We start from the raw sequence: 13,793 nt of genomic DNA, 5'->3' as shown, positions 1-13,793 counted from the left end.
ATTTTTTATATTTTCATTTACAAATTAAGCAGCAGAATAAGGGAAGAAAACTCATGCTGATATCCCATCAGTCCTTATTGCTGAATTCTTATTCAGTTTGTGCAATAGCTCTAATACCTCCTCCTCATATACCTGAGTTTCTTCATCCAGGAAAGAGGTGAGCTTAATGTTGCATTCACCAAGTTTGATAGCTTTTTAGCAAAATGGGTACTCATTAGTTGAACAACCTCTTCTGTGTCTGTCATCCTCATGCCATCTGCATTTAGTAAAGTTATTCTTTCATATTCATTCTTTCTTTTACTCTTTGGAGTTAACAACTTTAGCTTGCAGAGCCAGTTTCTTTTCATACTTAGACTTAGCTTTCTGTACAACAGTTATAATTCTTTTGGCCTACTGCTTATAATTTTCATAACGGACATCATCCTTATGCACACGGTATTCCTTCCACATCATCGTTTTCTTATGAATCTCTTGCTTGATAAGATTACACATCCATCATTAGACTCCTACCCTATTTCTTCTTCTAACTCTCGGGAAACTTTCTGGTATTTTATCATTTAAGTATTTTTTAAATGCTTCCATTCACTGTCAATATTCTTCCCATCCAGCAACCGATACCATTGCGCTGAACTCAGTTAACTCCTTAGTTGGTCATAATTTTCTGCTTTGTAGTTCAGCATGTATCCTTTCCTAAAAGGAACATTCATAAACCTACTCACTTTTCAAGCAAGTATCACATGATCGCTGTCACCAACCAGAGGCAGAATAGTTACATCTTTAACTGAAACATACTCTGACACTATAATATAATTCATTATAATCAAATCTAACACTCTTTGACCGAACTCCTTTTGTCACATGCTACTTGAGAACATTGTCTTCCAGCAACTCAGTAAAATTCAGTTTCATTCTTCTCATGAGATTTTACTGATACTCATTCAGTGTTTGGATAATTAAAGTTCCCCATTATGATTACTCTTTTTTTGTGCCCATCGTCTTTATTTTGTGATTTTTATGATGCATTTCTTTATCACTAGCAACCAATCCATCAGATCTGTAACAACATCCCACTATGCATTTGATCTTGTTAGATTCCCCTCACACCTGATGGCTTCAAACTCACTGCCACATGAAAATCTGTTATTAGTATTGTAATCATAGGTCTCAAATCGAACTGGATTCAAGTCATCTGATATCATTAGCAGCATGCCCTCCTCTCCTGTCCTGTGTATCCTTCCTAAAAATACTCTACCCTTTACACTTAATATCATTATGTCTGATTCTGATAGTGAGGTCTCAGTAATGCCTACAATTTTGTATGTTCTTGTCTGCATGACACAGGTGGATAACTTGCAGATCTCTGTTCTTCTCTAGTGTCTTATATATGCAGACATCTTTGCATATGTTTGATGGGTCTGAACCAGATGAACACAAAGTTGAAATTGTTCTGTTCTTATAACCACTTCCATGATAATGCCCATGTTTCCCTGACTCTGTGTTAGGTCTCATACCAGTTATTAGTCTTTCAACACTCCTGATACCAAATTAATTCAAGTGTAGGCCATCCCTCTTATACAAATCTGATTTTCCCTCAAATTCCCTCCACACATCCAGAATCTTGCATCCACTCCTTATACACAGCTTACACATAGAATCATTTGCCATCATAGACCTTCTTAATTAATTTTTGTCATATTGATGTAATATACTTATGATTTTTACTTTCTCACTCTTTACTTTTTCCAGCAACCTTTTTATATCCTCTCTCATACTGAACTTATCACTAGTTAAATTGTGAGTACAATTATGATCTCGTTTACTCTTCTTTTCTGTTTTTCAATTGCATGTGCTATGTTTTTAATTTTTGCTCCAGGAAACATGAAGTTATAACCACTCATCGACAGCCTGTTTTTTGATAGATTCACCATACCAAATACTATCCTGATTTTCATTATATAGTAACTTACCTGATTCTGTGCTTTTTTCTTATTCTGCTGCTTAATTTTTCTTTTATTTTCTTATAAGGGAAGATTCTGCAGGAGTGCAAAATGTATGGTAATCCCATTGCACAAGGGTGGTATAAAGACCGATGAATCCAGCTATCGACCAGTCATCATTATCTCAGGAGCGGCGGTGGTGAAGATTTTGGAAAAGTTGGTTAAAACTCGCATTCAGAAATGAGTTAACAGCAAATCCCTACTTTGCAATGAATAGCATGGGTTTACTAAGGGAAGGTCATATTTTAGCAACTTGCTCAAATAATGTTATAAATAATGTTACCATTGTTTTATTTTATGGCATTGATGACTGTTGCATAAATTGAAGAATATGAGTTTGGACAATAAAATATTAACGTGGATAAGAGGATGGCTGACTGACACATCAAAAAAGTGAGAATACAGGGGGGGGGTGAGTCTACAAAATTTAAGGTACCTAGTGGTGTATCACAAGAAGGATTTGACAGGACGTTCAACTGTTTGCTGCTGATGATAATGCATAGATAGGTAGAATAATCAGGAATGATATAGAGTACTTCCAAATGATTTGAATAGGCTGGAATTGTAAGCATGGGAAAATGGATGTCAGTTCAATGTCAGTAAATGTAAAGTCATGCACTTCGACGCGATTAGATATTCAAAGTCATTATATTGGTGGGATTATGGTAGATGAAACTGATCAGGCTAGGGATTTTGTAGTGGTAGTAGATAGGAAGTTGAATTTCAGAAGCCATATAGCAAAGATTGCAAATACAACTCAAAAGATAATTGCAATGCTGAATCTAATGTTCACATGTAAAGATAAGGATGTCATTTTGCCTGTTTACAAGGCCTTGATAAGACCTCAGTTTGACTATTGTATGCAGGTCTGGTCTTCTGGTTTCTGTTGTGATTCCAATAAGGTGGAGAGAGAGAGAGAGTGCAAAGGATAGTGTTAAAAATATCAGGATTGGGGAATACTGATTATGAAAACAGATTGAGAATTTGTAGACTGCAGGCACTAGCAAACAGGAGAAAGAGGGATGATATGATTGAGAATTACAAACTTCTGAAAGGATCATACAGGATTTCAGTTGATGAAATTTTTTTATTTTATGGCAGGTATGCAAAGGATAAGTGGCATCTTTGGAAGCTGAGAATGAATGTCGCTAAGAAGGCAGTGAGATCTAGATTTTTCTCTCAAAGTGGTGTGTGTTGATTAGAATGGATTGCTATTGGATCTTGTGTGTACATACAGTCTGAATGAATTCAAGAACAAGTATGATAGCTTGTGCGTGTAGTGTATGGCCTCCCTTGATGAGTCCCTGACTCCCTGGAGGTCTCTTTTAATAATAATAATAAAATGTAAATATTCTATGGTAACTACAATATAAGTAAACTTTTTGTGACCCCTTTCACTTGTGATGTTCCATACTTGTCATTTCATTTTATGATGGCTTGCTGGCTAAGCTCTTGATAATTGTGGTTTTTTACTCTAAAAGTTAAGTTCTTCTATTTTTGTGACTAAAAATAAAATGTTTATAATGTATTTTTACTTAGGCTTTCAGTATTCTTGATTGAACAATGCACAACTAACTGTAGCTACTTATGTAGTTACTTTACAACACAAGGAACAACAAGTTGCAATAAAATGTTATTATGACATGCATTTACATTATATGGGAACAGAGATACATACATATGTGATGTATTGCAGTTACTGTATTATTTTGCATGTACAGTATACATATATGTCTATGTATAGAAACATCTTCGAGAACAGAGAAAGTGAAAAAATTCTGAAAATTTCTGAGAGTGAGGCAGAAAAATTTATTTAAAAAGAAAAACAACTATTTAATTCACTACAACAAAATGTATTAGTAAAAGTTAAATTTTACTAAGCTTGAGTATATTAAAAAACTTCATTCAATTACTGAACAAATTTGTCTAGTAATTGCATGAAGAAACATAAATAGCTTGCAGTTTATTTTTATGCAAGTATGCATTGCATGTGAATAATTTTTATGAAGTAAAATGTTAGTTTGTATTGTGAATCACATATTACAACATCAGCAAATTTTTGGAAGCAAGGGCTCTGTAATTTTGGTCTAATTTTCATATTTCCTGTGAAAACTAAGACACTTAAACTTAAAAACATGCTAACAGTTCTATACTGAAAATATATTGCATAGACTGGAACAAGGACTGGATGCCAGGTCCCTATCCAGTGACCCAGAAAGAAAGAGAAGCAGCTGCCAAGAAGTATGGATTAATTCTGCAAGACTATGAACCTTATCCTGATGGCAGTGGATATGGCGATTATCCAAAATTACCTCCCGTATCAAGTGAAGCTAGAAATTCTCATGAGCCATTTGATTTTCCATTAACGAAGCGTTATTATAATGAACCGGTAAGTTTGACTTTTCACATTATCTTGTTATTTTGTCTTTTTCAAAAGATAAAATAACAAGATGTCTTTTTCAAAAGAACTTTTAGTATAGTTAAAGAAAATCTTAATATGTAATCATCAGAAATTATTTCATCATATAATAAAAGTGAGAGCAAACAAAGTTTGTGCCTGAAAGTATCTTCAGGACTGGGGACCATCTTACCCCAGTCCTGAAGATACTTTCAGGCACAAACTTTGTTTGCTCACACTTTGATAAAGGATTAAACTAAATTTATTATAGTCTAACCAAGTGAAAAATAAACTTTCAACATCTTTCTCTAAATCCAGAGTAATTTAATAAAAAGGTGGCACACCGTTTGGCAATCCCTATAGGTAGAGATGACCTTGCTAATGCTTCTGCCTAGTATCTCCACTTAGGCCTGGCTCCCACTGAAGAGACCTCAATAAAAGTCGAAACTAGTCTGGGTAGTGGCCCTTCCCTTAATGCATAACATTATACATATCCGCAAGGAGATGTGTTTTGCATTATGGGAGATACTGAGATAGGAGTAATGTTAGCTTGCTCCACCTTTGCAATGAGTTGCCCAGTGTTGTACCATCTTACCCCAGTCCTGAAGATACTTTCAGGCGCAAACTTTGTTTGCTCACACTTGGATAAAGGATTAAACTAAATTTATTATAGTCTAACCAAGTGAAAAATAAACTTTCAACATATTTCATCATATAGTGATTTACTTAGTATCTAAACCTCTGCCCAAAGTATAAGCTTAAATCATCAGATGCTAGGATCAGGGGGTGAAACTGTACCTACAATTTTATCAATATTATCAATTTAATTATATTCATTTCAATTATTACTTGTAGTTTTGAGTTTTTTAGCTTGCATATAGGTAGAAAGGAAAAATAGAAAAGTTGATGAAAGTCAGTTTCATATATTTGATTCTTCTTTTAAACAATCGTTGTACACTTGGCAACAAAGGCTCAGATAACTGAACTATTCTACTTCTACTGGCCTTTCAGTATTCACCCGTAGAGGGTGAATACTGTAATTACTCGAATATAACTTGTCCTTGCATGTATCTCGCACCCCTGATTTTACTTTATGGAAAAAGAAATGAAAACGTTTCGCATATACCTTGCACATGAATAAAGTTTAAAACTTTAAGAAATAGATAGTGAATGTTATTATGGCACTTTTCAGATATTTTGGAATTCGGTTGAAGAGAATTAGCATTTCAACTCAACAATTGTCAGCGCTTGCCTTTTGTTGTTGAGTCACATGATCTTTTTGGTAATACCATGTTAATCATATGCTAGACTGGAAGTAGGAATAACGAATAGTAGATTCTTGGTAAGTCATGCCCATTTTCAGTTTTTTTAAATCATGATGATCTTATTATTCTGAAATTATAAAAGGACAAGCAATAATGAAGCTTGTTTGCTAAAGATTCAAATACATCATCACATGATGTATTTGAATCGCATAAATAATGCTGATAATTAAATTTTAAATACAGTAAAACCCCGAAGTTACGCAGTAGGTGGGACCAACAAAAAGCACATAAGTCGAATTCGCGTAACTTGCGTTATAATTTTGCATGTAATTTATATATACAAACATACAATTGGGACCAAAGGTTTACAAAAACACCTATATTTTTTAAGAAATATAATCATAATTGCAGTTTTTCATACATAAAAAAAAAAAGTTATTTCGATGTCGATGGTTTCATAAAATCTAATAGATTTGTCTGACGGCATGTCTTTTTCTTGTCATGCAAAATTTCTTCATAGCAAGCTAATGATTTTTTTATTCCTTGCCTTGTGGCTACAATTCGTTCCTCATTAGAATCTATGTCCTCCAAAACCTGTAAACCTTTCTTTTATGATTGTTCTTACTGTGGATTCCTGTAGATCGAACTTCTTTGCTAGCTCACAAATTTTCATTCCACCTTCAAAATCCTATTGAATAATGTTGAGTTTTGTTTCCAAAGTCAATGTTTTTCTTTTCTTGCTAGCAGTAGAAGAATCGGACTTGCTTCTTTTGGAGGACATTATTTTTTTTTATGTGATAAAATTTTTATCAAGAACATAATAATAAAAAACAATCGCAAGGTTTGTAGACTATAAAAATCATGTATGAATGGAAACACATCAGTGCTTGCTCATAGCATGTGCGACACCGACGAATGCAGCCGGCACCTGAAAGATAAGACTAGTGGTGAGGCGTGAAGCAGGACGGGAATACGTACACATATTAAACCGCGTAACTCCGAATTCACATGAGTCGGGGTATGACTGTACATTCGTTTTAAAAATAATGTGAAAAATTATAATGAATACTAAGAATTTAATTCTAAACATCAATTTAATTTTTTCCTAAAAAATTTGTTTCCAAAAATCCTCGCACATATCTCACATCACAATTTTTTAACTTTAATTTTGGAGAATAAAGTATGAGTTATATTCGAGTAAATATGGTAGTTCAGTCTCCTGCAACATACTATCTGAGGAAAAAAGGTAAGTTTAGATATTAATTATTAGCAATGCATTATAACTTTAATATAATTTTAGTCTAGTTTGGTTGTGACATGTATGGTGGTGTGGATTTTACTAAGATGGTTAGTTGTTGGGAGTGTACTATATATATGTGTGCAGTCGATGTGTTTGTTGAGGGATTAAACAAAAGAAGTGAGAGAATGAGATTCTGTAGAAGTGTGATTTGTTAATGGATTGCAGTGATTTGAATGAAAGTCAGGAACTGTAAAGGAGGAATACCAGATCAAAGATGAAAGGCAGTGATGGATGTAAAACTAAGAATAATAGCCAGAAGAGTGAGCATGAGAACATGAGTGTAGAGAATGCAATTGTGAATACAGAAATAGTTAAAAAAGGAAAACTGGGTGTAATTATGGAAGCAGAAGCATGTCTAACTGATGAAGGAAGAGCTGGCATGACTGTGTGAACAGAAGAAAGTCACTGACGAAGCAGTAATGGGAACGATTATTGGAATGCAAGAATTGAAGAATGAAATGATTAAGATGAGGAATGGGATGAGACATGTACAGAATAAAATTACAGGTATGGTGGATATGAATGAGAGTGTGAAAGAATGATTCAAGAATAGCACTATATGGGGATTCTATCATAAAAAGATGTGGTGGATTAGAGAGTGCGCAAGGTATATTTTCCAGCAGGGAGAATGAACAGGGTAACTGAAGTGCTGGATATGAGAGATCAGAGGAGTTAGAGGTGAAATGAAAGATCAGGAGGGAACTGATGAGAATGGAGTGGTTATAAATGGGAATAGTAATAGTGTGAGAGATAATGGCAAACAAGTATGCAAGATGAACAGGAAAATGGTGGTGGCAAGGGGGGGGGGTTCTTGGTGAATAGGGAGACATAGGAGAGTGGATGTTAGACGTTGTAGTGAATGTATATGTATGGGGATGGTCAGCATAGGAATGAGATAGCCTAGGATGTGAGGAGGGAGGTATTTGTCTGAGAGATATATATGATAAATAGTAATAAAGGTGATTTGTTCATTTATAAGTGCCAGGAACATCAGAAAGAAGGAAGATGAAATGGTTTTGCTGTTTGAGTTTATTCACCCAAAAATAGTTGAAATAAGTGAAACATGGTTGGATAAGGATGATATCCAGATGTGAATAGAAATTGAAGAGTATAATGTTTTCATGCGGATAGAAAGGACAAGAAGGAAGGGAGTGCTGCTGATGATAGAGGAATTATGTCTGCACGAAGTGTGGAGATGTAAGAGGGAAATAATGTCACTGTGGTGTAAGGAGAAGTTTGAAGGAAGGGATATTTAGTGAGATGTTGCTATAGAGGAAATGTGGAGGAGAAAATGTATAAGCAACTTGGATTATGGATTAATGAATAAAGGAAGGTTGGTCAATTGGTAGAGCCTCTACTATTAATGTCTCGCAAAAAGTTAAGCAAGTTTGAGCATGGTTAGTTGTTGGAAGGGATCAGTCATTCGATGCTGTTGGCACACTCTCCCTCGATGAGTCTTTGGACTCCCTGGAGGTGTCACATAATAATAATAGTTATGGGATTTTAATTATGGTAATAAAGATTAGAATGAAGAGAGAGAGAGATTTTGGATATAAGGAAAATTAATTTAAGTTCTTGAGAGAGCTGTCTTAGGCAGTGTGTAAGGGAGAGCATACAAGGATCAAGAGCCTTAGATCTGATAGTTTCATTGGAGAATATAATTATTATTATTATTATTACCTGACACCTCCAGGAAGTCCAAGGACTCATCACAGGAAGGCAATCTACTGTACTTTGCTAAATATATCTCACCCTCTCCACTACAGGGGCTGTTACCAGGTTACTTTCCAAAAAAAAAAAAAAAATTAAAAGCAAAACAATGCTTTTTTTGAGCATTTCTCCTGAGCAAAAACACAAATACAAAAGAGTGCTGCTTCCATGCAATTAAAACTGCTGAGAATATATATCTGTAATATGGTATGGTTATGATTAGCAATTGTCAAATTTTTTATTATTATTTTTTTATAATCTGAATCATTAGCATAATGATGACTGATCATATTCTTTATGATTAGTGATTATGAAGACATTGGAATTTTATAAGTAAAAAGTATTTTTCAGTAAAGGTCATTAAATACTAATTTTTGGGTACTTTCCACATTTGCCAACCTTTTAGTACATGTACATATACAGAATAATATTTTAAAGTGGAACAAAGTAATTGTTAAAAGCCTCAGTGAATATCTGCTTTTCTTGTCTGTGTCTCAGATCATAATGTGTATTTTAGAAAAGTTACAACAATATTTCTCTGCATCACTGTGTGAATTTTACTAAATTTTTCTATGTTATGGTTCATTTCTTCAAACAACTGAATTACCTTATTAACAGAATCAAATGCTTCTGCCAAATTTTTCACTAAAGGTTTTGAGGATATGGCTTCTTTTTCCTTTTTCTGCAACTTTCTATGATTTTAGGTCTATAAGGTCTTCATTTAAGAGCTCCTCTTCTCTTACAGCTACTTTTACCATTTTGTTATGTCTCTTGTAAGCTTTGTTGAACCCTGTGGATGCATGAACGTATTTTCATGAGCTTCTTTTAAACCTCATTCAGATAAGCTGTCACCTCATTCCATGCTGCACCTGTGTTTTTTGTACAGTGTAAGATGTATTCCTTCCAGAAGTCTCTGAGGGGTTGTCTCAACTTCACTAGCAACAGTAGCTGGAGATAAAGTATTTTCCAAATAACAGCCTCAATAACCTGATTCATGGGATATAGGAGTAAGGTGGCATTCATCGAATGTGTTAATGGGATAGGTGTGGTAAGCATGGTTGCTGTTGTTTTTATTTCATCTCATAATAATTACCCTATCGACAAGAGGATTGCAGTTGGAGAGGATGTCTCCGAACCAGTTGTGCGGAGGATCCTGCATGACAATCAGCTTTACCCATACCATTTTTAGCAGCTTCAAGCACTTTCAAGCAACTTCAAGCCAGATGATGATAATCTTGTAACAGTTTCTACAGTGTGAAAGGTGTACAAAGAAAACCAAGGATTTCTCTTCTCTTTGCTTTTCACATATGACATTGGGCAGGTATCTTTGTAAACAGATTAATAGAGCCATATGTTTTTGCCAAACAGGTTTATAGGACCTTTATATCATGACTCCTTGTAAAGCCTGGTCGAAAACATCTTTGCTGTATTTGATGATGTTCCCCTTACGTGGAGGAGAAACGTGGTTTGTGCATGACAGAGCTTCACCACATTTTAATCATGAGACCAGGAATAGCTTGCTCATAGGTTTCCTGAACAATGATTTGATCACGGTGGAGACAAATTACATGGCCTTTGCAGCCCTGACATAAATCCTGTGGATTTTTCTTTGTGAGGCCATTTTAAAACATTATTCTTTACTCCAGTGGGGAATGTTGATGAACTGCAGGAATGTTGAAAACTGCAGATGAACATAAATGATATAGGAAATAACGTGAAAGGAGATATTCAATTGTTTGCTGATGGTGGTAGAGTAATAGTTAATCAAGACAATATGGGAAGTTTACAAGATGATTTAAATAGGGTGTGAGTATGAGCAAAAGAATAAAATTCTGTTAATGGGTTCAAGGAGAGGTATGATAGATTGTGTGGATAGCTTGGGTCTCCCATGATGGGTGTCATTTAATTTGGAGATATGTAAGGTTATGCATTTTGGGATAAATGGACTACATGTTGTATACCACATTGATGGAACTGTACTTGAGGAAATAGATGAAGCTAGAGATTTAGAGGCAGTTGTAGACAGAGTTCAAGTTTAGAAGACATGTTGCTAAGGTAGCCCATAAGATTACTTAGCTATTGAAGAACACATAAGTAGAGATAAGTAAGTTGTTATTCCTCTTTATAAGGCCTTGATATGTCCACATCTGGATTACGGTGCTCAAGTGTCGTCCTGTGGGTTTCTTGGGGATGAGGAAGCTGTGGAGAGGACTCAGAGGCAAGTGACGAAGATGGCGAGTAGCCTTTGAAATGTTCCCTATGAGGATAGATTGAGTGTGTTGGATTGCAGAAGTTGGTTGATAGGAAGAAAAGAGGGCATATGATAAACATTTAATTTGCTTAAAAGGTTTTATAGGATGGATGCAGGTGAAATGTTTTAGTATTCGGCTAGAGGTGCCAGAACAAAAGATCATCCCTGGAAGTTGAATGAAGATGTGGTTAGTAGGGGAGCGAGGACTAGATTTTTTTGCTTGGAGAGTTTTCAATGAGTGGAATGGGTTGCCAGAGTCAGTTGTGAGTGCTTTGTCTGTTAATGGGTTCAAGAAGAGGTATGATAGATTGTGTGGATAGCTTGGGTCTCCCATGATGAGTCTCTTGACTCTATGGAGCCCATACAATAGTAATAATAAAAGACCAACATATTATCTACTCTCTTCTGGATACAATTCTCACCAGCTTCTCTAATATTCTTAATTACTACAGAGATACAGATTGGTATATAATTAGCTGCATCAGTTCATCTCCTCGCTTGTATACTGGAATTATGTTCATGATGAGGCTCAAGGTAAACAACCAAGTTAAAGGTTAGCTAATTCTCTAGCACATTCCTTTAACATGCATACTAATAATATCTCATCCAAATTCACTGCACTGTTAGCATTATACTCTTTCAATATTATTAATATCCTCTTCCACCTCTATCATTTCATCAAGATCCAACTCAGTGTTCTACAGAGCTAATGGGTTTTTCAGAGATGTATACCTTATCAAAATGATCACTTAATAACTCAGCTGTTTCTAGCACATTCAACACTTTCCTGCTATGTATTTTCTGCATTTACTAAGATTATCCTAACATGATCATTCTTTCCATATGATTTCTTCATATATATATATATATATACACAGGAATACCTCGATTATTACGGTTTCAATTATCGCGATTCTCGATTTATCGCGGTTTATAATTTGATACAAAATTTCCAATTATTGCACTCCAAATTCGAATTATCGCGGCCGTGAGATGTAGCTCACTACATATGCAACCAGTTCGAGTCACCACTCTCCAGGTATCACTCTCTTGTAGCGCTTTGTTTTTTTTTTCCGACGGCACCTTCTCACCACTTACTAGTAACTATCCGCCCTTGCCTGAAGTACATGTGGATATTAATTTCTCTTCTTATTTACCCCTACAATGAATGCTAAAAAAACAAGGATGATTTCAAGTCTACAGCTATCAAGAAGAAACGTAGAGTGATCAGCTTAGAAGATAAGTTGCATATGATAAATAAGTATGAAGCAGGCATAACCAAAGCCAAAATTGCAAGAGAGTATGGTCTAAATGAATCAACTGTTCACCATATTTTAGACCACGCTGCAAACTATAAGCAACTAGGACAAAGTGCATCGACCTCGTCTGTGTCCCAAACTACGAGAAACAGAAGCCATCTTATGATTGAAATGGAAACGCTATTGTCGGTGTGGATAGAAGATTGTAACCAAAAGAGAATTCCTCTTAGTCAAATGACTATAAAAACAAAAGCATTGAATTTGTTTGAAACTTTAAAAAGAAAACAATTAGAAAGTGAAAATGATTCGCCGTCAGTAGTGGAAGAAATTTTCTCTGCAAGTTCAGGGTGGTTTGATCGGTTCAAAAAGCGATCGAGCATTCATAGTGTTCGTGTACAAAGGTGAAATTGCAAGTACCGATGAAAAAGCAGCAGCTAGTTTTCCTGGTGAATTGCAACAGATCATTGAAGAAGGAAATTATACTGATGATCAGATATTTAATGCTGACGAAACGGGCTTATTATGGAAAAAAATGCCCACTAAAACATTTTTAGCAAAAAATGAAAAATCACAGCCTGGCTACAAGGTTTTGAAGGAACGTGTAACACTTTTACTATGTGGCAATGCTTCTGGAGATTGCAAGATGAAGCCTCTCTTTATTTATCGTTAACAAAATCCTCACCCACTTAGAAGTTTAGATAAAAAATTTTCTCCCTGTTCATTGGAGATTCAATAGAAAAGCTTGGATGATGAAAACTATTTTTGAGGATTGGTTTAAAAACTGTTTTTGTCCTGAAGCTGAAAGGTACTGCAAGTCATTAAATCTTGTTGATATTAGATAATGCACCTAGTCATCCAACAGCACTAAATGATTTGTGCAAAAATGTAAAAGTTATTTATTTACCACTTAATACCATTTCCATCATCCAGACGATGGATCAAGGTGTGATTGCATCCTTTAAGGCATGTTACCTACGAAGAACTTTTTCACAAGCAATAGAAAAGACTACAGGAGATGAAGCTATGACTTTGACAGAATTCTGGAAGGCATTCAATATTAAAAATTGCATTGAGAATGTCAAGAAAGCATGGAGTGAAGTAACGTCTAGCAACCCGAGAGCTTTGTGGCAAAAAATTATTCCTCATTGTGCAAATGATTTTAAAGGATTTGAAAATGAAGTAACCCGTGTTATCAATGACATAACTAAGCTTGGCTTCGATCTAGGACTAAAAGAAATTGAAAAAGGTGATATTCAGGACCTGCTTCAGCCACATGATAAGGAGCTGGATGATGAAGACCTAATTAACCTCAAGAGAGAACGTGCTTACGATGCTCAAACCAATGATAATGACAAACAAATTGACTTGGTACCGAAGGAATTTACCCTCAAAGAAATGGACGAAATGTTTAGAATTGCTGAAAATTTAAAAAAAAAATCCACCAGACAACTCTACACCAATTTTTATCCATGTACTTCTTATATATATATAAAGATTAAAGAATAATCTTGTTTTTCTAAATGAACCTTCATTTTTTACTTAACATGTTTAACACATTTCTTTTTTACTTGATATATAAAATTTAATTAATAGATTTGAAAAATTCTTGGCAA

At 35.0% G+C, this 13,793-nt stretch overlaps 1 protein-coding gene across 1 annotated transcript in view; it reads left to right on the top strand.

The window, feature by feature from the left end:
- The window catches only part of ND-ASHI (NADH:ubiquinone oxidoreductase subunit ASHI), a 57,962-nt gene that overhangs the window by 18,529 nt on the left and 25,640 nt on the right, over positions 1-13,793 (top strand). The window contains exon 2 of the mRNA XM_090405571.1: positions 4,169-4,386. Coding sequence (XP_090261697.1) covers positions 4,169-4,386 — 218 coding nt within the window. The remainder of the gene's footprint in view (positions 1-4,168; positions 4,387-13,793) is intronic.

This window comes from Typopeltis vanoorti, chromosome 2, assembly GCF_054136105.1.
Source record: "Typopeltis vanoorti isolate ZY-2024b chromosome 2, IOZ_Tvanoo_1.0, whole genome shotgun sequence".
Taxonomy (NCBI): domain Eukaryota; kingdom Metazoa; phylum Arthropoda; class Arachnida; order Uropygi; family Thelyphonidae; genus Typopeltis; species Typopeltis vanoorti.
Note: the sequence above shows the minus strand (reverse complement) of the source record. Positions and strands in the feature narration are given on the sequence as shown.